This window comes from Pectinophora gossypiella, chromosome 21 (assembly GCF_024362695.1).
Source record: "Pectinophora gossypiella chromosome 21, ilPecGoss1.1, whole genome shotgun sequence".
Classification (NCBI taxonomy): domain Eukaryota; kingdom Metazoa; phylum Arthropoda; class Insecta; order Lepidoptera; family Gelechiidae; genus Pectinophora; species Pectinophora gossypiella.
This window is the reverse complement of record NC_065424.1, coordinates 9,669,668-9,695,211: the sequence shown is the minus strand read 5'-3', so window position 1 is coordinate 9,695,211 and position 25,544 is coordinate 9,669,668. Positions and strand designations below refer to the sequence as shown.

At 42.6% G+C, this 25,544-nt stretch overlaps 5 protein-coding genes across 5 annotated transcripts in view; 3 read left to right on the top strand and 2 right to left on the bottom strand.

Moving 5' to 3' along the window:
* LOC126376462 (uncharacterized) overlaps nucleotides 1–7,982 on the top strand; it is a 98,018-nt gene extending 90,036 nt beyond the window's left edge. The window contains exons 9-13 of the mRNA XM_050023833.1: nucleotides 2,394–2,531; nucleotides 2,845–3,146; nucleotides 4,125–4,346; nucleotides 4,883–4,986; nucleotides 5,369–7,982. Coding sequence (XP_049879790.1) covers nucleotides 2,394–2,531; nucleotides 2,845–3,146; nucleotides 4,125–4,346; nucleotides 4,883–4,986; nucleotides 5,369–5,931 — 1,329 coding nt within the window. The 3' untranslated portion in view covers nucleotides 5,932–7,982. The remainder of the gene's footprint in view (nucleotides 1–2,393; nucleotides 2,532–2,844; nucleotides 3,147–4,124; nucleotides 4,347–4,882; nucleotides 4,987–5,368) is intronic.
* Nucleotides 7,983–8,516: 534 nt separating this feature from the next.
* LOC126376663 (DNA polymerase III PolC-type-like) lies at nucleotides 8,517–10,168 on the top strand. Its single transcript, XM_050024210.1, has one exon. It carries the CDS (start codon nucleotides 8,773–8,775, stop codon nucleotides 9,724–9,726), a length of 954 nt encoding a protein of 317 aa, XP_049880167.1. The 5' UTR covers nucleotides 8,517–8,772; the 3' UTR covers nucleotides 9,727–10,168.
* A 323-nt stretch (nucleotides 10,169–10,491) lies between these two features.
* Nucleotides 10,492–13,854, bottom strand: LOC126376499 (NF-X1-type zinc finger protein NFXL1). The gene has a single exon (XM_050023930.1). The coding sequence runs from the start codon at nucleotides 13,736–13,738 to the stop codon at nucleotides 11,267–11,269; it is 2,472 nt and encodes an 823-aa protein (XP_049879887.1). The 5' UTR covers nucleotides 13,739–13,854; the 3' UTR covers nucleotides 10,492–11,266.
* Nucleotides 13,855–14,383: 529 nt separating this feature from the next.
* Nucleotides 14,384–15,787, top strand: LOC126376672 (three-prime repair exonuclease 1-like). Its single transcript, XM_050024221.1, has one exon. The coding sequence runs from the start codon at nucleotides 14,710–14,712 to the stop codon at nucleotides 15,607–15,609; it is 900 nt and encodes a 299-aa protein (XP_049880178.1). The 5' UTR covers nucleotides 14,384–14,709; the 3' UTR covers nucleotides 15,610–15,787.
* Nucleotides 15,788–19,001: 3,214 nt separating this feature from the next.
* On the bottom strand, nucleotides 19,002–24,722 carry LOC126376851 (uncharacterized). The gene has a single exon (XM_050024402.1). The coding sequence runs from the start codon at nucleotides 24,720–24,722 to the stop codon at nucleotides 19,002–19,004; it is 5,721 nt and encodes a 1,906-aa protein (XP_049880359.1).
* Between the last annotated feature and the right edge of the window lie 822 nt (nucleotides 24,723–25,544).

Sequence of the window (25,544 nt, the reverse complement as noted above, 5' to 3'; positions counted from 1 at the left end):
AAAAAAAAAGTTTTCATCTCAAGCTCCTCCGTGCTTCGGAAGGCACGTTAAGCCGTTGGTCCCGGCTGCATTAGCAGTCGTTAATAACCACCAATCCGCACTGGGCCCGCGTGGTGGTTTAAGGCCCGATCTCCCTATCCATCCATAGGGAAGGCCCGTGCCCCAGCAGTGGGGACGTTAATGGGCTGATGATGATGAAGCTTCACGTAAGCTTTATATTTATTTTCTGTGGGGGAACTAAAATCAACCAAGACCGGTTCACCCTGTAAACCTTAACTTATGTAAGAATTCCTCCCTCTACTTCATAAAAGGAAAACGTAGTAATAACATTTTATAACGTTGTATTGTAATTTCGTGTTTTGACATTTAGGAAAAAAGTAACCGATTTGACTAGTTGTTAGTCTAACTAGCCTTAGGTATCACTTGCAAAGGACATGTTCGGGAAAAATACAAGTTTTTACCTAAGTTCACTTGAGTTTTATCCTTATGCTAAATTTAGAAATGATCTTATGCTCAACTTTTTAACATGATTATCTGCAAACATCCTCGCTAAGAGGTCGTTGTACTAAGCAAAGATAAAACTGATAAAAAAAGTACTAAAACTTAATATTTTAAAACATTTTTAAGAATTGTGATAATGTTGCTAACTTGTTGACTTTATGTCTTCATAAGTAGATGGTTAAAGTGAGATAGTATACTTACTATGGTTTCACTTTCAAATATTTTTCCTCTCAGACGACGCCCTGAGCCGAGGTTCGCGCCCAACTAGGCACCCTCAGGCCTGTTGTCTTAAACGTTGTACCGGGTGAGAGCCTTCAGCGCTACCCATTTGTCCGGCCAAGTAGTTAATGTCATCTGCGGCAAATCTACAATAAGTCAGGTCGAAAAAAAAAAACTTTCAGTGCCGGTGGTAGCCCAGTTGGTAGAACGCTCGCCTCTCACTTTAAGGTCGCAGGTTCGAATCCAGCACAAGCCTGAACCAATGATTGCCGAATTTGTTTCCGAATTTATGTTTGGGTCATAAATGAGTATCGCGTGCTCAGCGGTGAAGGAAAACATCGTATGGAAACCCATATTCCCGAGAAATGCCTTTTCGGAGGTATGTGACTTAACCTGTATTGGGCTGGTTTTCCCTTCGCGGGTTGGAAGGTCAGACAGGCAGTCGCTTCTGTTATAAACCAGACCTGTCAAATCTTCAGATTAGGTAAGCAGACCCTGTGAAAACGGGATAATGCTAGGGGGATGAGTTGCAGTGCCGGCTCGGGGTGTACACCACTGAATTCGACTATATGAGTTTCAAATTTGAATTTATGTTTGTATCATAGGTAAATGATATAACGTGGTTTCCAGGATTTGTGCCCGGTTAATGGCAATAGGTGAGGAGTAGGCGTATAAAGTATGCGCCTCTGCCTACCCCTTTGGGGATACAGTTATGTTATATTCTGTTGTGTTATGACGGTTATCCTGAAAAAGGGACACGTATGGGTCGAACTTAGTTCTATCACGACTTACTAGTATCACGCCTGTATCCCAAAGGGATAGGCAAAGGTGTATAGTGTATACTCCCACTCCTCGCCAGCTTTGTTTAAGGCCCATGTAATATCTTGTGTGTGTTTCAACTAAGGTTCCCACGAAAGAAGCTAATAAAGGAATTTCTTCAAAAATCAATCATCCACGCTTCATTGACTTTTTACCGAACTTTTTATACTTTTTGCCGCCAAAATAAACTTTCGGGATTTTTTGCGCCCTGTCAGTAGCCGATTAAGACATTTTTTGTTATAGTTTTTTTTCTACTTTCGTAATCTTATACGATGAAACTGATGATACATCATTATATTTTAATATTCAGTCACGCGATATGCTATTTTTTAGTTAACTAGGTTTTAGATTTTTTCTAAGAGTTCCGTTGATGTGTTTGAAGATGACTTGCAGACACGGAATAGAAGAAAAAGGTTGGAAGGGCCAAGTGAGTTCAAAACGCGCGCCATACATGTATGAGCAAATAGTTCATACTTCAACTTTGCACTCCAATCGTCCACAAACTTTACGACACACGGAGCTCCGCGATAGTATATTAAAAGGTCGTGTTATGCATTATGGCCTGTAGGGCAAAGACTATCAGGCAAGAAGACTCTTATCACAGGCACGCTCAAAACCTTAGTATGATCGGCTATTTTGGGTTATGAGGTAAACCTACGTAGCGCAGCGTACGTTCGGGCGGAAGGCAAAAGGGAAACCTGCCATATTTTTCCCTAAAAAAGTAGCATGGAGAATGCTACACCGACAAGAGCGTGGCTCTTAAATTAGTAATGATGATGATTTAGTATTATTCCTCATTCTGTGCCTGTTATTTGTGCAATAAAGAAATTGTCGATTGATTGTATCGTCCCCAGGCGGAGCGCTACCGCGAGCGGCGCCGCCTGGCTACCCCGAGCCCGACGCCTTCGCCCCCGCCGCGCGCCACCGTCGCCGGTAACTGGTTCAAGTCTCTCGACAGGCTCGCCAGGAAGAAGACCAGCAAGGATGTTAAAGTAAGTGTTTTTTTGTAAGACTCCAATTTATAGTACAGTGCAGTGCAGTACAGTTCAGTACAGTGTAGTGCAGTGCAGTATAGTATAGTGTGTTATACAGTTTAAGTTAGGCGTAGCAGGTCATACCAAAGTGGTATTCCAATCCTGAATAAAGATTTTTGTGAATTTGAATTTGATTTTGGACACGTTTATAAGGCATCAAGTAAGTTTAAACTTTAAAAAATAAACTTAGATCTTTCAGCAATCGGTGAAATAAGCTCTAACTTCAAAGCATCACAATTCACATTCAAAATCTTGTTTCAAACTTCCACAGATGGAGAAAGAGAGCATCTTAACATCAGAAGCTGAACCAGTACGAAAGACCTGGTCGAAAACCTCAAAACCTTTGCACTCCCCCGCCAAGAACCTTCGCTTCTTCGGAGATACCGACCAGGATTCAGATATCAACGTCAAACAGACAGTCACGAAGACGAAGAGTCACCCAACACACAGCACCTTGAGGAAAACAGTTTCAAATTCCAGCACAGGACTGGATGAAGTCGACCACGACTTAACTGCCAAGAGCTACTCTTTGACCAACCTGAAGGAATCTCCAAAAACTAAATACTACAAAAGGTAAAATACTTATAGTTCTTCTCCTTGGTATCCGAGTTACTCTTGATCCACGAAAACCTCGAAAGCGTCTTTTTGAAACAACATATTCTGATGTAATGATCTGACGAAACCAGAGTGAACAGGCACCTTCTGGGCGAGTTCCATCTTAGGCCTCGTCAATGCTTTCGGGCAAGTCAAGGGCTAAGAGAAAACCCATCAAAATGGAAGATGTGATTGTGCCTGGGTGTAATAAAAAGGGTCATCATTTTATACCCAAACCCAAAGATAAAAGATGCCTATGTCTGTTATCCATAAAATTAAGTAGAAGGTTAAACGAAGCTCCATCTTTACACACGCCATCTATATCGTTTGTCTTTGCGTAGCATCTGCGGTGTGAAGTTGAGTGATAGAGTGAGAAACAGTGTGATAAGACAGAGATGTGGTGTAAAAGACGATATAGTGACTAGGATTGAGAAGGGAATGTTAGGTTGGTTTGGACACGTACAGCGGATGAAGGATAATAGAATTGCAAAAGCGGTATATAAAGCGAAAGTTGATGGTAGGGCTGGCAGAGGAAGACCGAGAACGACTTACGATGACCAAATTGGAGATGTCCTTAGAAAAGGTTCAATACGATCTACTCTGAACCGGCGTGCGTGTATGAAGCGATTGATGAATGTGGAGGAAGCAAGAGAAGTGTGTCAGGATCGAAGCAAATGGAATTCTATAGTCTCTGTTTACCCCGGTGGGAAATAGGCGTGAGTTTATGTATGTATGTATCTATATTGTTTTTGAGGAAGGTAGCCTGGATAGACCTCATTGAAATCAATAATATTTACTTTATTGTATTTAGGACAGAAAATGCACATTGAAAGCGGCGTCATCTAGGCAGTTTAATTGTTTTCTTTTTTAATTGTCATTTTACGTATTAAATCTAATGTCAATATATTGTTACTGTGATTTCCTTTTATAAAATAAAATTCTTTCTTTCTTTAACAGGAACCTGCAAAACATTTCCGAAATTAATCGAGAAATGAGCAACTCTGAGACGGAAAGTCAGCTGGACAGGAAAGCTTCGAAGCCGCCTATCAGCCCGTATGACAGGTCGCGGAGCCACAGCAGTTCTAAGACTTTAAAGGGGAGTAAGTCTGATCTGAGGAGGAAGGAGCGAGGAAGCTCTTCCGAATTGAGGAGCAGCAAACAGGAGCTCAGGGATTTGAAGTAAGTTCTTAAGTTTTTCATAATGTAATTTTGAATTAGCATTCGTGCTGGTTCCTGCAGACACCAACTTCATTTTAATTTGGTTTACCAGCTTTATCTCTGTCTTGCACTCGTCGTAAGAGAATGACGGCACTATTTTTAAAGTGGTGTAATAAACGTGTGTATGCAACGTAGGAAAAAAAAATATCAATAAATACTACAAAGTATTTTTCATCATTATCGTATCTAATTGGCCGCGATAATCTACGAAGCCAACACTGTGGATTTCGGTCTACTACGATCTACTTCGGTCTACTGCGGTCTACTCCGGTCTACTTCGATCTACTACGGTCTACTACGGTCTACTACGGTCTACTACGGTCTACTACGGTCTACTACGGTCTACTACGGTCTACTACGGTCTACTACGGTCTACTACGGTCTACTACGGTCTACTACGGTCTACTACGGTCTACTACGGTCTACTACGGTCTACTACGGTCTACTCCGGTCTACTCTGGTCTACTGTCGTTCTTAAGTTTGTTTGTTCCTCGCAGACACCGGCGCCGCACGCCTGCCAACCACTCCGGGGAGAGCAGCACGGAGGGCGACTCCAGCCATCAGTCGCAGCGCAGCGTGGTCTACCTCCACGCCACTACTGGTAAATGCATTGTTTATTAAAAATACATTACATAGCATCACATCTAGCCCCTATAGGTAGAGGTAGAGGACGCTATTACCATTAAGTGGGCATATATTCTGGCAACCAATTTTCTATGATCCAAACATAAAGTCGAATACGTTACGATGCGTCACTCGTTTTCCGAACAGCTCATATACAGGGTGAAAAAATCATTAATTTTGCGACGGAAAATTCCACTTGATATCAACTCAGAATCATGGTCTGAATCATCCCTCAAAGTTTTAATTACGATGTCACGAACACCCTGTATTATAACGCATGAAAAAAGCGCGGGGTGACCACCACACTATCCCAAACTAATGGAGCGTAGTTCTAATGCAATTTCTTTCAACAATTCCAGTTGGCGACATCCCCGATCCAGGCCATCTCTCCCGCAACCGCTCTCGGGACGACGTCAGCTCAGTTAACTCCTCCAACCTTCAGGTCAAGAGTACAACGAAGAGCTTCTCAATCTTCGCGCCGTGGACGCCGCGCCTCTACAACGATCGACACGACGTCCATTACGCCCAGCGACCAAGACGACCAACTAAAGAAAGAGACACATTCAAAAAGTCCTCCTCGACCAAGAACTTGGCCGACGACCGGCCAGCAACTCTACAGAAAAATAAATCCTACAGCCAAACGACCTTGACCAGAAAACCACAGAATAATCGGTTGACAAGTAGCAGCACTACTTTGTATAGGAAACCGGAGAAAAGGACGTCAAGTGTGCAAGGGACTACGCTCTCTAGAAAGAGTGGGAGCAGGGAAAAAAAGAGTCAATCGAATGAGGTCTTAAACCGATCGGACAGCGATAGGGAGAGGATCTCAAGGTCAATTTCGATGCCTAAAGACAATAATAAAAAAGCCGGATGGTTCAAATTGTCCAACAAGAAGAAACAAGAGACAACCAGAGTCCGTTAACTTTGACTTTAATTTCATAATTTTTCACTACTTCATACTTTTTAAGTTCTTTATTTTTTTCTATTCTTAGGCTTTGACGAATAGTCTAGTGATCGTAATGTGTTTAAAGATAGTACCGTCGTTAGAAAATACTGATGATTTGAAAAATAAACCTGGGGCACTTGAAACAGTATCAAAAAAAGTTCGAGTGTAATTCAGGAACAAAGATTCCTTGTTCAGGAACGCATAATGTGAAAAAAAGTATATAACATCAAAGTTATTATTGCAAATACCTACTTGCATAAATATGATCTCATAATCGGTAAAAGAATGTTACCGAATAATATTATTATATTATAAATGGGTAACTTACCATGTTTGATACAAATAAATTATTTGATTTCATATTTGTTCTTCTTGAGGAAAAAATCACCCATTTTGTTCTTGAGGAGTAGGTAGGTAATCAAATTATGCGTAAAACATTATTGAGAGAACAAATCATTGTGATCACTAGACGACACAAGATACATTTTAAATAACTTTTTAAATGCCTGAAACGGTGCTAAAATTTACCTTATAAAATACCTAGGGTGGTCTTACGGATCAATAAAATAATTTGTGGGAACTTGAATATCAAAAAAATATTAGAAGTCCCATAAATATCTAATACTTATGCTGTACTTACCTAGTAAGTGCTTAGGCCACTTTGGCCTTAGCCAAGTAGGAAACTTTTCTATTTCTACAATCGCTAAGGAATACATGTAATTATAACCAATGTGCAATATAGGTAAACTGTCTGAATGAGGATTAATAAAACTAGAAGCTCAAATGTAGGTGGCAGCACTGTTGACTGTTTCTAAATATTGACAGTTCTCCATACTGTCCAGGTAAAATTCTTGATAAATTGCTATAAAATGTTGGGCGACGTGGAGTGTATCCCGTCTGAAGGATGAGTTACGAAAAGAAAAGCAGTCATTTATTGGACTAAGGCAGTTTTGATTGAAAATAACCTTTTCTAAGATTTTTTTCTTTCCGATCTTTAGGGAATAAATATGACACTAGTGCAATTGAGTGCAAAGGGTTATAGTGTAAAAATATAACCAAAGAAATATGTTTCTTTACTCAAATAGTATGGGAATCTGTCAAAATGTAGGAACACTCAACAGTAGCGACAGCTGACGAGAGAAATAGGCTGTCTTTATTCTCATTTAGACACATCACTTCAAAAAGGTTGCATACTAGCGCGGTATCTAGTTGATTCGCTCTAGGTTTTATAAAATAACACCCGGCCACTCTAAAGTACCTTTTTTTCTTTGGCCTAAAGGTCTTTGTAACCAGGCCAAAAAATCCAAAAAAAAAACATTTTTACTCTGTGTCGCATATCGTGAATGTGCGAGCGAGACACAGTCTGCGCGCTCTCCCGCTTACTCCTTAGCGGCTTATGGCCATTAAAGACTAAAGTAAGACCCAGGGTATCCCAGGGTTAAGTCGGCGCCCGATACGAATTGGTGCGGGGCGGAGAATTACCGTTCTATACGTAGTACCTAATAATTATTATTTAATTATGATAGAAGTTTTCGATTGTAGAATTAGAAATGTTTGTCACTTGGTTAGAGGCTCGGATAGGTACTAACTCTGAGTGCCATTGATCACTTATAATATCGTTACCAATTAACAATACTTTTTAGTACATATTTTTAATGTAAATTATGGCGGATCAATCTTTTAATTTAATTTGACAGTTACAACACTAGTAGGTACCTATATTCTTTTGAAGCGTGAAGGGTGGAATTTAGAGATATCAAATTAAAAGGTTTGCCCGCCAAAATTTACAATTATTTTAGTTTATTTTCCTTTGTAACTGAAATGCTTTTTAACTAATAAGTGTCAAAAATGTGTATTCTATAAGATACCTACGCTTTGTAATTTCTTGAGAATAGGAAAATACCTACTAAATGCATTTTCGTAACAGTTATTAAATTAATTAATTATGAAGTGAATCCATTGTTGGGTGCGTTTAAATTGATTGTAATAAAGAGTGACTATAAATAAATTTATCTAATTAAAATAAACCTTTTTTCTATTATCCTAACTCATCTATCTCTCCCATCTCAGTGAGCTATTTTGCGTCTAAAAACTGCACACTGTTAATATGCGATTTACACCCGTATTAAAACTCAAGTAATAAAACTGATACCGTATAGTATCTACATAACATAACATAAACAGCCTATATACGTCCCACTACTGGGCACAGGCCTCCCCTCAATCAACCGGAGGGGGTATGGATATACTCCACCACGCTGTTCCACTGCGGGTTGATGGAGGCGTTTTTACGGCTAATAACTTAATAATTAACGTGCCCTCCGAAGCACGGAATCATCTTACTTTTTCGGACAATCGGTATAATATCTAATCTATATTAATAAAAAGTTTCACAAATATAAATAATTTCAAGTTGTAGACATATAGAGACATCTGTTGTTGAATAGATTCACTAATTCTGCATTGCAGTAAGTTAAGCTATCCGGTCATAGATGGCGCAACCGTCTGAAATAGTGTGTTCTATGCAAATAATATGAAATAACATAAAACAATAGGATAACAATATTTTAGAGGTCTTTGTAATCGATGATCGATGCCTTCTGCTTCTGTGTGCTTATGCAAAAGAAAATATTCAGAAGTAAACACCGTTGAGTGAATCACAACAAATTCATCTCGGTGAACTGAAGTCATTGGACTGACGTAACATTTTGCTATAGGTAATTGTAATCTGCTAATGTAACATCAAATAAAAAAAAAGAAATGTCAAAACCGGCTGATCTCATCAGCTGACTGTTCTTGATCAAAACTACAAAAAGAATGGCGAAAGTTGAAAGTTTTGTGTTCTTCGACTTAGAAACCACAGGATTGCCATGGCAAGAGAAAAACCGGACGAAAATTATCGAGTTCAGTTTCGTAGCTGCTCTTAGAAAAGACCTGGAGACTGCTTTATTTGGAGAAATTCCTCCTGTAAGAAAACTTACGTTCCTTCTGAATCCTGAAAGGCCGGTAGATCCGGTGGTTACTCAAATGACCGGGCTTAGTAATGATATGCTACGACACGCTCCTACATTCGGCCAAATGTTAAAAAAATTGGTAGCATTTGTCGAAGATTTACCACCACCGGTATGCTTAGTAGCGCACAATGGGAATGCATTTGACTTCAAAATCTTATTGGCAGAATGCAAAGATATCAATGCCTCTTTACCGGCCCACTTACTATGCGTAGATTCTTTGCTGGGATTCAGAAAACTTTTAAAAGGAACTAACATAAACTACAAAGATCTGCAAAATCAAATTCCTACATCAAGTCTTGATGACTTATTAACTGATGATGATGACGACTGGCCAGATTTGAATCTGAGCAAAGAGGACTGGAGTGAAATTGACGATATATGTCTGTCTATGTCCGACATCTCCTGTGAAGATTTTGAGCAAGACGAACAAGAGGAGAAGAAAATAAAAATCAACAAAACAATTCAGAAGAAACGCAGTGAAGCGATTAAAAATGTGTTTAGTAATAATAGAACACCTAAGAAGGTGTTGAGTAAAAAATCAACTACTATTAAAAATTCTAACACTGTAAAAGATGACTATAAATTGACTACTTTGTATAAAAGACTGTTAAATAAGGAAGAAGTCAATGCCCACAGAGCAGAAGCAGATTGCCTAATGCTGGCTCAATGTGTAGTAGCTTTAAAATATGAGTTTTTGCCTTGGGCTGATAGAAATTCTAAGCCTTTGTCAGAAATTAAACCCCTAATAAGATATTAAGGTTGAATTAATCTTTGCTTAATCATAGTTTAAGGGGGACTTGTTTAGTTTTCCAATTTGCTTTTTGATCTCTATTGAGTACATATTTTTTATAACAGATAATATTTTTGCAAAGGGCATGATAAATATATTATAAATGCTAATAATGAATGTATATTCGATTCTTAGTTATAGAGTTTAATTATTAGTGTGATTTATGAATGATTGTGACTGTTGAGTTGAATACTTTTTATCATCATTTATTTTGTACCTGTAAGGATTGGGAAACAGGACTTATTGTAAAATCATGTAGTTTGTAATGGGCACACATTCATTTTAAGTTTAGTTCGAAACTTAAGTCTGCTCTAAAACTAATTTAAAATTAAGTTCTTTCTATTGACATTTTTTTATAAGTAATAAATTGTACAAGGTGACTGTTAAACTAGTCATGTACCTATATATTTTTTTATTATTATACAAATATATAATACTAGTAAGTAGTACTGGTACTACATAAATAATCAGAAAGAAACTATTATGTTATGAAAAGTAAAACTTTAATTATGTTATGGTAAGTAGGTAGTAGTTTTAAATATATTACTTTTAATAATATTTGAGTAATAATTTACCTACCTACTTTATAATAATATGTTTAATGGGAATATATTTTTTATTGTTACTCAACAAATCTTAAACAGTAATTTGCTTAGTCAGCAGGAGTCTATCCAAGCTTGATTGAGCAGTTTACCTACACTAAACCAAAAGTTAAGAGGAAAATAATTTCTTTTATATCAAAATGTCTTTTATTAAAAATTACAATAGGAATCATAATAAGACTTACAGATAGGACTATAGACTGTTAGGATACACATTGGCCCCGATTCCTGGAGACACCGCCTAATTTTATTTTAAGTTATATCCGTCATTTTCATATCCGTCGAAAAGGAAAGGGACGGATGATTCACAGCTCTTAATTTTAGGAAGAATGAGTAAATGAATGTGTCGGGTTATTGACTGATGTAAAATTTTTAGACGGTTGGTTTCGATTTGTGCTTAAAATTGACGTGTGTTCCATAAATTTTATGCTTGTCGATTACCCGTCCCTTCCCTTTTCGGCGGATAAGAAAATGACAGATATAACTTAAAATAAAATTAGATGGTATTTACAGGAATTAGCACCATTATACAGGCATTATACCTATTTATTTTAAAATCGTATGTGCATTCACAATATGCTTATTACCGTGATTGTTGCTTAAACAAATCAAAGGCGTTACCAGTTAATAAATTACTATTCTAGTTCATGTATAGGTACCTACCAAATAATGGCATGTAGATATTACCAGTCTGCCAATCTACCTCTATGGTATTGAACAATTCTAACACCAATAATAATTCTAATTGTCTAGGCCCTATAAAACATTTAAATAATTGAAATAAACTAGCAACTGGTTTCTAAAATCTTATAATTTTGAATGAAGCCATTTTTAATGACAAGAAAATATCACTCAAAGTATGTCTTCTTCTGTATCGGTTATTTTTACTTAAATAATTTCACAAGTCACACATAAAATACAAAATACAGCGCTGCAAAAATTACAATTAAAATAGATAAAATTTGAATCCAATATTTTTGCAACCAATTTCTGTTATCTTTCACAACTGCAACCTTCTTTTCCTTATACTTCTTTTTCTTTCCACTTAACTTCCACTCATACTCCTCTAACTCTTTTCTATTTCTCTCTTCTTCCAGCTGTTTCAATCTCTGTGCTTCTTTTTCCTTCTCCTGTTTAACTGCTAGTTTCTTTACCTCACAACTTTCATCACATGTTATTGTTACTTCTCCTTTCCTGACAGCATTGCATGGTGCTTCTTTCTTTATGTTACTGCATGGGCAGTAAACTTTTGTCTTTTTGGTACAAACTTGTTTTCCACATGGACCTGAATGGCAGTTATTCTTGCAACGATGTCCACACTCTAGATTCCTTGAACACTGTTGTTTGCAAGACAGAATTTCTTCAGTGGTTTGAGAGAGCTCTCTGCAACGTAAATAAAGTTCTGTGATGCCACAGTGGCAGGGGATACGTTCCAAAATCTCACACGGTGGGCATTCACCTGGGTGACATTCGCGTTTAGGGCATTTATGTGCACATTTTACTGGACGGGGAACTAGGCATTCTCTGTTACATGGCCTACATTTATAAGGCACATTTGGGTAATCTGGATCAGGGTTGTATAAATGACAGAGTAAAGTACATGAATGGTTTCCACAGGCGAGGGGTCGCCCGCACTCGCGCCCGCAAGGGCGACGCCTCGCAGAGTGACAGGGCTGATTTTCTGTCTCATGTTCTCCAAAACAAATGACAGAGACAGGAGTCTCACAAGGGGGGCAATCTAATGCCATTATTTTCGTCTTTGGGGGCTGCACCTCCCATGGTGTTGCTGGTTTCTCAACCTGTTTGAAGACTACAGCTACATATTCATGACATACAGCCTTACACTTATGTTCACACTTTAGATATGACTTATCACAAATAGCTTTACAAGGAGGACAATCTCCAAAATGGCAGGAATGTTTGTTTTCCACTCCATGTCCACATTTGTATTTGAATTTGCAAGGCAGGGTACACTTTGGTGGTTTAACATTCTTCTCTCTACCACAAGGAACAGTGATGTAGGTCTCTTTGCATCTGCAGCTCACTTTTGACTCCCTGGGGCAGGGGTAGCAAGGGCCGTGGTGACAAACTGTGGTGCATTTATGCCTACCACACTGCAGAGGTTTATCACAAATCTTCTCACAAGGTGGACATCTACCATTGCAACATTTACGTGCACAGGGATGTTTACCACATGGCCTAGTGCCCCTGCATTTGGACTCGCATTTAAACTCCTTACTGCATGGCAGGGACCTTGTATGAGCTCCACAGTAACATTTTTTCTGAACCAGGACTTGGCATGGTGGACATGGGCCCTTGTGGCATTTCTCCGGGCAGCTGTGAACACATTCCTCATGTTTCCTACCACAAGTACCAAGACAGGTTTCAATAAAATCTGGACATTGGACAAAGCGCCGATTAGCTCCACATGGACAGGAACGCATGCCGGAATTAGGGCAGGTTCCACAAGTGCCAGAGTGGCATACTTTCTCACATTTGTGGTACCCACAATCAAAGGGCTTGTTACATGGTTTTTGACATTGCCAATTTGGGTCATTACATGGTCTTTTTGCTTTTTCTGTGCCACATTGGCATGGCTGCAAGCTGGTGTAGCTGCAGGGTGGGCAGTCTTCTTCATGACACTCGTTTTCACATCTATGAGACTTGCAAAGTAGTAGTTTCTTACACTGCTGCCTACAGGACCATTTATCTGAGCTACATCTGACCTTCTTCTTTTGTTTTCCACAGTAACAAGTGCCATCAACAGTCTGAGGACAAGGTGGACATGGCCCTGGGTGACAGAGCAACAAACACTTGTGCATACAGTGACTTCCTGTAGACAACCTCTTCATACAAACTTCACCACAAGAATGTGGTATTAACCATGGATGGACGGATGGATCAACAGTCTTACCACAGTAACATTTATACTTCTGCGGTATCTGCTCCTTAGTGTAAGAATGCCGACATTTTGGACAGCACCAGTCTATTTTTTTGGGAACAACCACAGATATGGGGGCTTGGCTCTCCTCAGGTTTAAGACTAACACAGTCGTTGGCCCACTTCTGTATACAGGAAAGGTGAAAATAGGAATAGCAATGGCCACAATTCCATATCGCATCAGCCCTTTTGATAGAACCGATGCAAATAAGGCAGGTGACGGACCGACCGCTTAGTGCTTCTTCTATAAGACATCTCGTGCGATTCAGCAACTGGGAGTCCCCGCCACCGCTCCAGTAACTCCTGAAGACTCCATCAAGCAACTCGGAGTCGTATGGGTCCTCATCATCAGACGAAGAAAGTTCCTTCATGTCTTGCAGGTGACGCTGGATATTTTGCTGCAGTTTTGCTGCAGCGTCGCGGTATCTCCGCGCCATGATGAATCACGGTTCGTAGATTTTTTAAATAAAATACTTTTCCGGGTTTCATTTAAAGAAAAGCCCGGAAAGACAATACAAATCCCACTTCTGCTCCATGTCGACAGCCAGCCGGCGTGACGTTGACGTAAGGTATTTTAAAAGTGCCTCTTTCAAACGAGTAAAATTCGAAATGGATATGTCGTGGCCAGATCTTAAGAATTAAACGTTGACGTTTCAACGATATGGTCAACTTGGCTATTTCATGAAGATCATTTTATGAAATGGTCGAACACATCATGAAATGACCAATTCTACGATCTGGCCACGACAGATATAAATAAACAAAATCAGATAATTGGATTTGTTTATCAATTTTAAACTTTATTGTTAAAGATTTCTTTTTCCTTCTTTGGCTTCATGCGACTTGCATATTTGCATTGGTTTTAAAGCACGTTAGAGTAACTTTTTTAATATAAGTAATATTATTTATGATATTAATTGCAATTTATATATGTTTTATGAAACGTCACTCATAAAAGACCTTTTAACTCTGAACTTTTTTAGTATTTCCAACTTAAAGGCAAAATGTGTGAGGCTATACAGCCAGCCAAGTCAGATCAGTTACGTTTCGTTCATGCACGGCGCGTCAGTGCCGTTGCCGTCTTCAAGAGACGTGCTTTCAGCAACAAAACGCATTCTCTGATAAACACAAATCGGTTCCTTATTTTCATAACTTTTATCTTATTTTTGCCTACTTTATTCAAGTTAACGTTTGCGTGTGATTTGCAAGTGTTCTGTTGTGCTATTAGTTATATAAAAATCTTACAAACATTAAAAGCGGAGTTTTTCAGAGGAAATATAGGTTAAAGACCTAAGGTTGCTTGTCGCTACAAGTTCCAGTTTTCTGGCTTAATTTGATGGGTCACCAGCTATGTTGCAAGCCCTAGGTAAGCGTAATCACTTCACTCAGCCTTTGATTTGTTCGCAAAATGGCGCCAATCGCGACGTACGTGTTTATTGACTTAGAAACTACTGGTATACCAAAAGAAGAATTTAATAAAACGAGAATTACTGAACTTAGTTTGGTGGCGGTGAAAAGGGAACACTTGTTGGCCACTCGCCCCGGGGCGACACCCCGCGTGCTACATAAGTTAACCTTGTGCTTAAACCCTGGACGTCCTATACACCCTGACTGCACAGAAGTAACTGGGCTCTGCAATTTTTTACTCGAAGATGAACCCACTTTTAAGCAAGTATCAGATCCCATCATCAGTTTCATAAACCTGTTTACGAAACCTGTGTGTTTGATAGCACAAAACGGACTCCATTTCGACTTTCCAATCCTCAAGAATCATTTTGAGAAGTTGAATGTATCTCTTTCGGATGATATACTGTGTGCTGATTGCTATCATGGTTTCTACGATATTCTAGAAGAGAAGAAGAAGATAACTTTGCCTGAAGCTACTACAAGTAGTAGTGCAGATGGTGGAAATCAAGTACGAAAACAAAATGGTACTTCTATTGATGATGTAACATTACTAGCTCCTAATACTCTACCTATGAAACTGAGTAATGAGACTACTCCGAAACAATCACCCAAACCAACTGCAATAAGGACTGCTGTAGATCAGAATAGAGTATCAAAAGCAAGAAGACGGTTCCCCTTTTCTAAAGGTGAAAAACCAACAGAAAAATATAAATTAAAAGCTATCTACGAAAGAGTTCTGAACCGTCCAGCTATAGAGGCCCATCGGGCTGAGAATGACTGCATTCTTGCTCTAGAAGTTTCTGCAGCTCTGGCCCAAGAATTCGTCAAGTGGGTTGATGAGAATTATGTGCCATTTTCTATAGTTAAACCAATGACTATAGGTGTTCCTTTGGGAGAATAATTTTGAATAACAGTTTTAGTTATAGACATGTTTTATTTTCATGTTATCAATTGAATTTAGTTAAAGCAAATTACATTTTACCTTAACATTTTTTTCTAGCATACTTAACACTTTTATATTCTCTTATACATAATTGTTTGTAAACATATTTTTAAGTAAAGTCTATTTACATATTTTTTATTGAGAGTTATTTGTAGCAGCAATCCAATAACATAATTACAAATTTCAAAAGTATGTTTTTTATATTATTTTAATTGAATTGTATAATTTTGTTGTAAATTCATTAAAAAAATAAAAAGGGAATTTCAATATTTTGTGGTAGTTTGGTGACGTTTAAATTGATCTTGCATACCTATAAATTGTATTTGTAACTTGGATTAACCAAAGACATTAATTTTAAATTATTTATTAAATTGAAAATTTTGTAAGAATATTAGGTATGATTTTTTTAAACAAAGAACATTTGTGTAAGAATTTTTTTTTGTATTATATAACAAGGAAGAGCCACATATTGATGTTTGTATTTTTTTAAGCACTTAAATTTTTATTTACAATTTAAAATAAAATTTAGAATATATTAGGTAGAAGTGAATAAAATAAAGAATAATTCATAATTTAGTTATTTACTTTCCCATGTCCTGTCCTCATGAGAAGACTTGCCATACGCAATAATAATAATGAGAAGACTGTAAATATAAGAAAAAAGGAGCAAACTTTTGAATGTCTGACGGACCTCAGAAGACAAATCAATAGCCCAAATAGAGAAAATGTGTATGTCCAGGGGCCTGTTTAATAAAACTTACAATTGTAAATTACAATGACAATTTGATGTACATTGCGGAGTGTGTGATCACGAATATTTTGCAGTTTCATATTAGCTACGTAATGAACATCAAATTGTCGTTGTAATTTACAATTGTAAGTTTTATTAAACGAACCTGAAGTTAAAACTGTTTATGCTCAAAAACAATTTGCTAAGTTGTCCACTCATCTTTACAACTATATAAACAAGGAAACAAACATATATCCTAAAACGACACGTGACTGCAAAACTACCCTATACGGCTGGATCAAGAGTAAAACCTACGACGAGATTGAGGCAATGCTAAAGATAGGCGAGTAAGCTCATGTTTGTTTTATTTTATTTAGGTAGGAAGGTAGTTGCTTACTATAGATTGCATAAAATATTAAGCATGGTCACACTCAAACAGTTGTTACCTTACTGGAATAATGTAAATTCACATTTACACTTACACTCTCAACACACTAATACTCTCTCTCTCTCTCACACACACACACACACACACACGCACACGCACACACACACACACACACACACACACACAAACACCACTAATATTATTATATTATATAAAGCTACAAACCCACTGACTGACTGACTGACTGACTGACTGACTGACTGACTCACTGACTCACTGACAGGGTTGTTCTCCCAGAAGGAGTGCCGGGGGGTCAAAATGATGTATGGGGGGTGTGATCAGGACCTTCCGGTGAGTATGGGAAAACTTCCAGATCTTGGAAAACTGCTCCGCATCAGGGAGACACCCTACGGCCTGGCGAAACAATCACACCTGGAACAATTTTTTTTTTCGCAAAACCTATTTAAATCTTGGTCAAATTTTATCGTGGGTGAAAAAAAATCAAAATGGCGGAAAAACAAGATGGCCGCCATACAAAAAATTGTTTTTACAGAAAATGTATCGGGGGTAAAAACTGTGTATGGGAATGTAATCGGAGTGGCTTGTCGAGTTCGGAAAATGTTCTCAATCTTCGAAAACTGCTCCGCATCAGGGAGACACCCTACGGCCTGGCAAAACTATAGCACCTAGAACATTTTGGTTTTCACGAGACATATTTAAACCTTGGTCAAATTCAATTGCCCGTGAAAAAAAATCAAAATGGCGGAAATTCAAGATGGCCGCCATACAAATTTTTCGTTTTTCCTGAAAATGCCTCGGGGGTAAAAATGATGTATAGGAATGTGATCGGATCATCATGTTAAGTATTTCAATACTGCTTGATCTTGAAAAACTGCTCCGCATCAGGGAGACACCCTATGGCCTGGCAAAACTATAGCACCTAGAACTTTTTGGTTTTCACGAGACATATTTAAACCTTGGTCAAATTCAATCGCCCGTGAAAAAAAATCAAAATGGCGGAAATTCAAGATGGCCGCCATACAAATTTTTCGTTTTTCCTGAAAATGCCTCGGGGGTAAAAATGATGTATAGGAATGTGATCGGATCGTCATGTTAAGTATTTCAATACTGCTTGATCTTGAAAAACTGCTCCGCATCAGGGAGACACCCTACGGCCTGGCAAAACTATAGCACCTAGAACTTTTTTGATTTCACGAAAACAAGATGGCCGCCATACAAAGCTTCGAACTAATACAGGACACGCGAGCAGCTTGCTGCGAGCGAACCACGCGACATCTAGTAGATCTTATAAGTTTACACACATACCCACTTGTTTTTAATGTTCCTCTTTTTCTTTTTTTTTATTATTGTTTTTATTTTTTTCTTATTTTTCTTTATTGTTCATTTATTTTGTACTTCTTTATGTTTACTTCATTACCAATACCAATGTATCACATAGAAGAGCGGGGCTACTAACACAAGTAAATATTTGCTTAAAAGTTGTCCCAAACACGAGTATTGTATTGACTTTTGGTAAATAAATAATTTTTGAATTTTTTTGAATTTGAATTAAACAGGCCCCAGGTATCCAGCGTCGGCCGTCGTCAAATCAAATCAGTTTATTTGTGAGAACACATAAAATGCAAAAAGGTGCAAATTAATTTACATAACAATGTTGTGATGTGTTCGGCCTGCATGCAGGCGTAAAAATATAAAAAAAAACTAAATAAATAAATACCTAGTACATTGAAAAGAAGATTACCTATTGTGGCCCCTTCGATCCTTGCCACATAAATCTTATAGACTATACCAGATATCGATGTGATCGATGTTAGTGTTATCGATGTAAGTTGAAACTAGTAGGCGTTGAAATTAGGAGTCGTTGAAATTAAACACCGATTGGAGTTGAATCAGAGCTCCTACCCGTGTGGTGATTCTAATAAGAATGAGAGTCTAGTCCCCGCGCGCGTGTATATATAGGAAAACGCCCACTAAGCGGGGCGGGGCAAGGGCGCGGCGGGGGTGTGTAGCGGTGAAGCCGCGCTCAGTCCCTATCTTTCTCTTTATTTTTAAAAATAAAACTTACAAACTATTTACAATTTCTAGGCAATCATTATACAATCATAATATAATCATAATACAATCATAATTTGCTTCTTGTTGCTTCTACGGCGAACATATTCTCCCGCCGCAGCTGCGCAGCTCGATGACCACGTCGCGCAGCTGGACCATCTACGGTTCGCCGTCCTCGGGTGGCGATGTTGGCAGGATGACCAGCTTCTTCGTTGGCCGCCGCAGGATCCCCTTCGTTGTCCTCACGTCGACCGCCCTCGTCTCGCCGTCTGGTCCGGGGTAGGCAGCCACGACGACACCTCGCGGCCACGAGTTGCGAGGCAGCGTGCCGTCAGCGATCAATACTAAATCGCCCACGGAGATGGAACCCTTGCTGGCTCGGGGCTCCCGCCGGTGTTGGAGTTCAGGTAGGTACTCCCGTACCCATCGCGCCCAGAACATGTCGGCTAGGCGTTGGCTCTTCCTCCAGTCTTTGCGGCCGGCGTCGTCGCCCTCCGTGAAGGCGCCTGGCATCGGCACCCGTGATGGACCTCCCAGGATGAAGTGGTTCGGAGTGAGGGCCTCTGGGTCCTCCGGTGATGTCGACACGTGTGTGAGGGGTCGACTGTTGATGGTGTGCTCGGCCTCCACCAGTAGCGTTGTCAGGACTTCTTCTTTTGGCGCGCGCTCGTGCAGCACCACGGCTAGTGCTGATTTGACGCTGCGGACCAGTCTCTCCCACGCGCCTCCCATGAATGGCGCGCTAGGAGGGATGAACTTCCAGGTGATGAAGCGAGCGGAGGCTTCTTGTTGTATGGCCTCCTCGACGGCGTGCTTCATCTCGACGTCCGCACCGCGCAGGTTGGTACCCTGGTCTGACCAGAGCTCGGTGGGGCACCCGCGGCGGCCTATGAAGCGCCGCAGTGCCATTACTGCAGAGTCGGTGCTGAGGCTCCCGGCGAGTTCCAGGTGCACTGCCCTGGTGGTTAGGCAGGTGAAGAGGACTCCGTACCTCTTCTGACGTGCGCGACCCACGGTGACTGTCATGGGCCCAAAGTAGTCAAGCCCCGTGTAGGTGAAGGGCCGCTGGTGATGGGCTAGACGGCTCCTTGGATGATTGCCTGTCGATGGTTGGGCTGGCGTGGCCCGACGGATGCGGCAGACCTGGCATTTCTTCAGTTCGTTGCGCACGGCGTGGCGGAGGCGCAACACCCAGTAGTGCTGTCGCACCTCATTTGCCGTTGTTTCAAACCCTCCGTGGTGTAATTGCGTGTGCACCCACTTGATGTACAGCCGCGTCCATCGGTGGTCTCCATCCAGGATGACGGGCTCCCGTTGTTCTGTTGTGATGTCGGCGGCGGCGGCGATCCTCGAGCGTAGATGTATTAGTCCCTCTTCGTCAATCATAATCGACAGTTGCTTGAGTCGACTGTCGGCCGGCAGGGGCTTCTTTCTTCTTATAGCTTCTAGCTCCGCGCTGAAGGCCTCTTCCTGCACGGCGCGTATCCATAGTTGCCGTGCGCGATGCAAGTATCGTGCCGCGAGAGGCACGATCTTTCTCTGCTGTCTCGGCGCATGTTTGTGTCCTGTGCCTCGTCCCGTTTCTCTGTGCGCCTGTACCTTCTTCCACGTCGGGTCTTCCTCCGCACGTTTCTTGGTGCGTTTTCTAGCGGCGGCACACCTTTCTCTTCCCTTTAGTTTTTCTATGAATTGTAGGACACGCGCCGTGACACGTAGTAGTTTTGCCCACGATGAAAAACGTGTTATGTCGGGTAGCGCCTTCCCTGTTCTTTCTGCGGCGGTCGTCGCGTGCACTCTCTCCTCGTTTGTGTGTTCAATAGTCTCTGAGATGTCCTCCGCCGGCCAGGTGTCTTCTGGTCGATACAGGAAAGGCGGGCCGCGGAACCAACGATGCTCGGAGGCGAAGTCTTTCGGCGTTCCTCGTGTAGCGTCGTCGGCCGGGTTGTCTCTCGTTGATACCCAACGCCATTCGTTTGTCTTAGTCTCCTCTGCTATCTCGGCGACTCGATGAGCTACGAAGGGCTTGTAGGCTCGTGGTCCCGTTCGCAACCATGATAGGACGGTCCTAGAGTCGCTCCAGAAGTAACGACGTGCAGGCTTGATGTCGTGTTCCTCTTGCGCTGTGCGGGCTAGGCGGCAGCCCATTACGGCCGCTTGGAGCTCCAGTCGTGGTATCGATGTCATCTTGCTGATAGGCGCCACTCTCCCTTTGCCGGCGATGAGCGAGATGTGTATTTTCCCGTCCTCGTCGACGATTCGCCAGTATACCGCAGCGGCGTAGGCAGAGCTGCTTGCGTCCACGAAGGTGTGTAGCTCCACGAACCGGGCGCATGTGAGCGAGGCATAGCACCGAGGTACGGCTAGTTGTGAGAGGCGCCGCGCATGCTCCGTCCATTTTTTCCATGCTTCTGCTTCGGGGGTAGGCAGCGCGTCGTCCCATCCTATTCCGGTGCGCCAGGTGTCCTGAATGATGCGCTTCGCTTGTATGGTCACGGGCGTGGCGATTCCCAGCGGGTCGTAGAGTGACATCGTCGTTCGTAACGCTTCCCTCTTCGTTGGCACGCGCTCGCCGTATAGTATGTCGGTGGGTATCCGGGCTTCATTCATATTGAAGGACAGCGTGTCGCGCTCTGGGTACCATATCATTCCCAGTATCTTTTCGGGAGCAAGCTTGACGATGTCTTCTTTCGCCTCGGGCGCCAATGATGATAGTACGAGTCTGGAGCTCGATGCCCATTTCTGTAGATAGTAGTTGGCGCGGCTATGTATATAGGCCACTTGACTGGAGACTTGTATTGCTTCCTCTTCCGTATCGAAGCTTGCCAAGTAGTCGTCGACGTAGTGATTGTTGATGATTGCCGCCGCCGCCGCCGGATATTCTTCTCTATATTGTTCGGCGTTCCTATTCTTCACGAAGATTGCCGTGCAGGGGGATGAAGTAGCGCCGAATATTACACTCTTCATGCGATACTCGACAGGGGGTCCCTCTCTTCTATTTCCGCGCCAGAGGAAGCGCTGCATGTCTCGATCTTCCGTCCTTATTGAGATCCGCATAAACATGTCCTTTATGTCAGCCGTCACCGCCACTCTTCTTTGCCGGAACTTCATCAGCACTCCTGGTAGGGATCGAAGTAGGTCCGGCCCGGACAGTAACATGTCGTTCAGGCTGACTCCTCGCACCTTTGCGGCCGCATCGTGGACGATCCTCAATTTCTCTGGTTTCTGCGGGTTCATAACTGCAAAGTGTGGTAAGTACCAAATCTTCGTTTTTCCCTTCGGCGGCGTGGGCGCGACTTCTGCATAGCCGTTCTCTATCAGCGTGTTCATCTGCTTCTCGTACCGCCTTTTCATTTCTTCATCGCGATCTAACTTCCTCTCTATGGCTTGAAGTCTTCTCAGGGCGGCTTCGTAGCTATTAGGAGGGTCGTAGTCGTCGCTCCTCCAGAGTAAGCCCGTTTCGTATCCTTCGTTTGTGCGGCGAGTGGTCCTCTCTAGTGTTTCAAGCGCTCTTCTTTCTTCCTCTGTGTGGAAATGTTTCGGTTCCACTCCTAGGACTTCCAATGCGAAGTGGTCTCGAAGCAGTTTTTCTATTGCTTGATCATCTTCTACGATCCTCGCGTGATGTACTCGATGAGCGGGGCCTCCCGCCGGTGTGTGCCGCACTCCGTGCAACACCCATCCTAGGTCCGTGCGCGCGGCGACCAGTTGGCTGTCTTGCTCGCGTCTGACTTCATGTGCCAGGAGTAGCTGCCAGTTGTCTTGTCCTATTAATACGGTTGGCGTTCCCCGGTGATAAGTCAGCTGGTCTTGTAGGTCTTCTAGGTGGCTCTGTCCCGTCACGGCGCACGCCGGCACGCTCTGCGGCGATAACTGCAGGTTCTTCATCGTGCGCGCTGAGATGCTGTAGCTGTGCGTGTCCTCTGGCGCGCTGATGTCGAAGGTAACTCTTCTCGAAGCGCCGGCGTCCACTCGTGCCCCGGCTACTCCTTCTATGTAAAATGGCTCCGGAGGTCCCGATACGCCGATGTGTTCCGCCACCGCCGCCTCTATTAATGTGCACGTTGATCCATCGTCGAGAAGTGCGTACGTGCAGTGAGTCCCCTTAGGTCCACTTACACGAACCGGCAGAATCTTCAATAGTGCTGTAGTATTCTTCCTTTCTCTTGTCGACGCTATAGTGGCTATTACTGGGTCTTCTTCTATGTGAGTTCCCGCGTGGATGGACGCTCGTTGTTCCGGCTCGGAGTGCAGTAGGCGGTGGTGCGAGTACTTGCACCCGCCGACGTCGCACCTCCTCGTGGGACATGTGTGGCCGAACTTCCTCCGTTTCAGGCAGCGGAAACACAACCTATGTTTCTTCGCGGTTTCCCAGCGCTCGTTGACCTCTGTCTTCTTGAAATCTGCACATTCGGTGACGTGGTGTGTTTCCTTTTCGCAGACTGGACATTGTTTCCTATTGTCACCGGCCGTGACGTTTATCTTCTTTTCTTCTATGTGGTGAGTCCTCATTGTCCGCCTCAGTGGAGCGGACGCGTTCTCCCGCCGGTCGACGACTGGTGTGGCTTCCACGGGCGCGAAGCTGCCGCACCGCTCCGCTGTTCTCTCCATGAAACTTGCTAGCTTCATCAAGTCTGGTTCCTCTTCATCTTGTTCGGCCGCAAAATCGTAGTACCTATATCGCAGTGCTGACGGCATCTTCTCCACTACGTGTCGAACTACTTCCGGGTTATGCAGGTAATGTGTCTTCTTCAATGCCCTGATGGTTGCTGTAATGTTTGATATCCTCGTGGCGAAGGTGCAAATGTCCCTCGGTGATTCGGTCAGACGTGGTAGGGCCCGCAGCTTCTCCAGTTCGGCCATGACGAGGGCGTCCGGCCGCCCGAAGCGCGTAGACAGCAATCGCATCACGTCGGCAGTCGTGGTTGCACCGATGAATAAACATTGGGCGGCATCTCTTGCTGCTCCCCGAAGGCTCCGACGTAGTCTTGATAAGTTTTCTTGCTCCGTCAAATATACTGCAGTCTCTTCATAGGCGGTCTTGAAAACTAGCCATTCACTCGACGCTCCGCTGAAGATGGGCAGCTCAGGCACGGAGCGCGGGGCGATGGCGGCTGGTACTGCTCGTGCGGCCGATGCTATCGCTGTCGCTAGTTGACTGTAATCGAAAGTTGTTGGCTTCTCTTCTATACTCCTGTGTTTCGGCTTCTCATGATCCTTTACGGTGGCAGCGGGGAAAACGGCGGCAGCGGGGGGGACGGCGGCGGCGGCGGACGGCTGCGGGGGGGACGGGTCTTCCTCGGCGGCGGGAAGCTGGTCCACCCACGTCTTGGTGCGCTCTTGCATTTCGCTCACGCTGACTATATCCGTATCGTCGTCGTCTGATTCCGCTTCTAATGTGGCGATCTTCGCCGCCGCTAGCTCCACTTCCTTCTTCAACAATTCTTCTTTAGCCTTCAGCAGCGCCAGGCGACGTCCCTTCGACGCTGAGGAACGCGGCGCTGTCGGTGCACGCTTCACCGACTTGGGCCGTAGTGTCGTGTCGTGCGTGCTTTCCCCCGTAGATTCCTCCGTCGTCGTTGCAGTCGTCGTAGTAGTGGCGGTTCCCGTCGTCGTCGTTGCGGTAGTGCCCGAGCTGTCCTCTGTGCTGGTAGCCGTGGCTGTACGGCTTGTGCTGGGTTTCCTGGTCAGCGGGGGGGCGGTGACTGGCGTCGACGCGGCTGTGGTCGGCGCAGTCCTAACGGCGGCCGTGACTGACGTTGACGCGGCGGTGGTCGACGTAGTCGTGACGACGGGGGCGACGGCGGCGGCGGCGGCGGGTGCCGACTCGGCGGCGGTCGGCGTTGGGCGAGTTTCTACGGACTTCATGCTCCTAGTCTTCATATCCGCTGTTTCTTCAATCCGGCTCGAAGGAGAATTTATGTGGCCCCTTCGATCCTTGCCACATAAATCTTATAGACTATACCAGATATCGATGTGATCGATGTTAGTGTTATCGATGTAAGTTGAAACTAGTAGGCGTTGAAATTAGGAGTCGTTGAAATTAAACACCGATTGGAGTTGAATCAGAGCTCCTACCCGTGTGGTGATTCTAATAAGAATGAGAGTCTAGTCCCCGCGCGCGTGTATATATAGGAAAACGCCCACTAAGCGGGGCGGGGCAAGGGCGCGGCGGGGGTGTGTAGCGGTGAAGCCGCGCTCAGTCCCTATCTTTCTCTTTATTTTTAAAAATAAAACTTACAAACTATTTACAATTTCTAGGCAATCATTATACAATCATAATATAATCATAATACAATCATAATTTGCTTCTTGTTGCTTCTACGGCGAACACCTATTGAAAATTATACTTATTACAAAATTAAATTATTTTAATGAATAAAACAATCCTTCAAATTATAATAATATTTGTTCATAAAACATTTCGTTAGGTTAATTTTGAACTTGTATGCAGTCAGTATTTTCAGTCGTCGGCTTCAGTTTCTACACAAAAACAATCGACTTCTCTCAAAGAACTCAAAATACGAAAATTCAAATACCTACTCCTACCATAAAACCATTCCAGTACGACAACTGACTATGGAAATACTCGAGTTTCAGCAAACAGAAACACTGATCCCTGACACCAGGGTCATTTCACAACCCACACTATAGAAGAAGTAAACTAGTGAAAGAATTTTCGAAGCCTTACCTCTTTTATCTAAT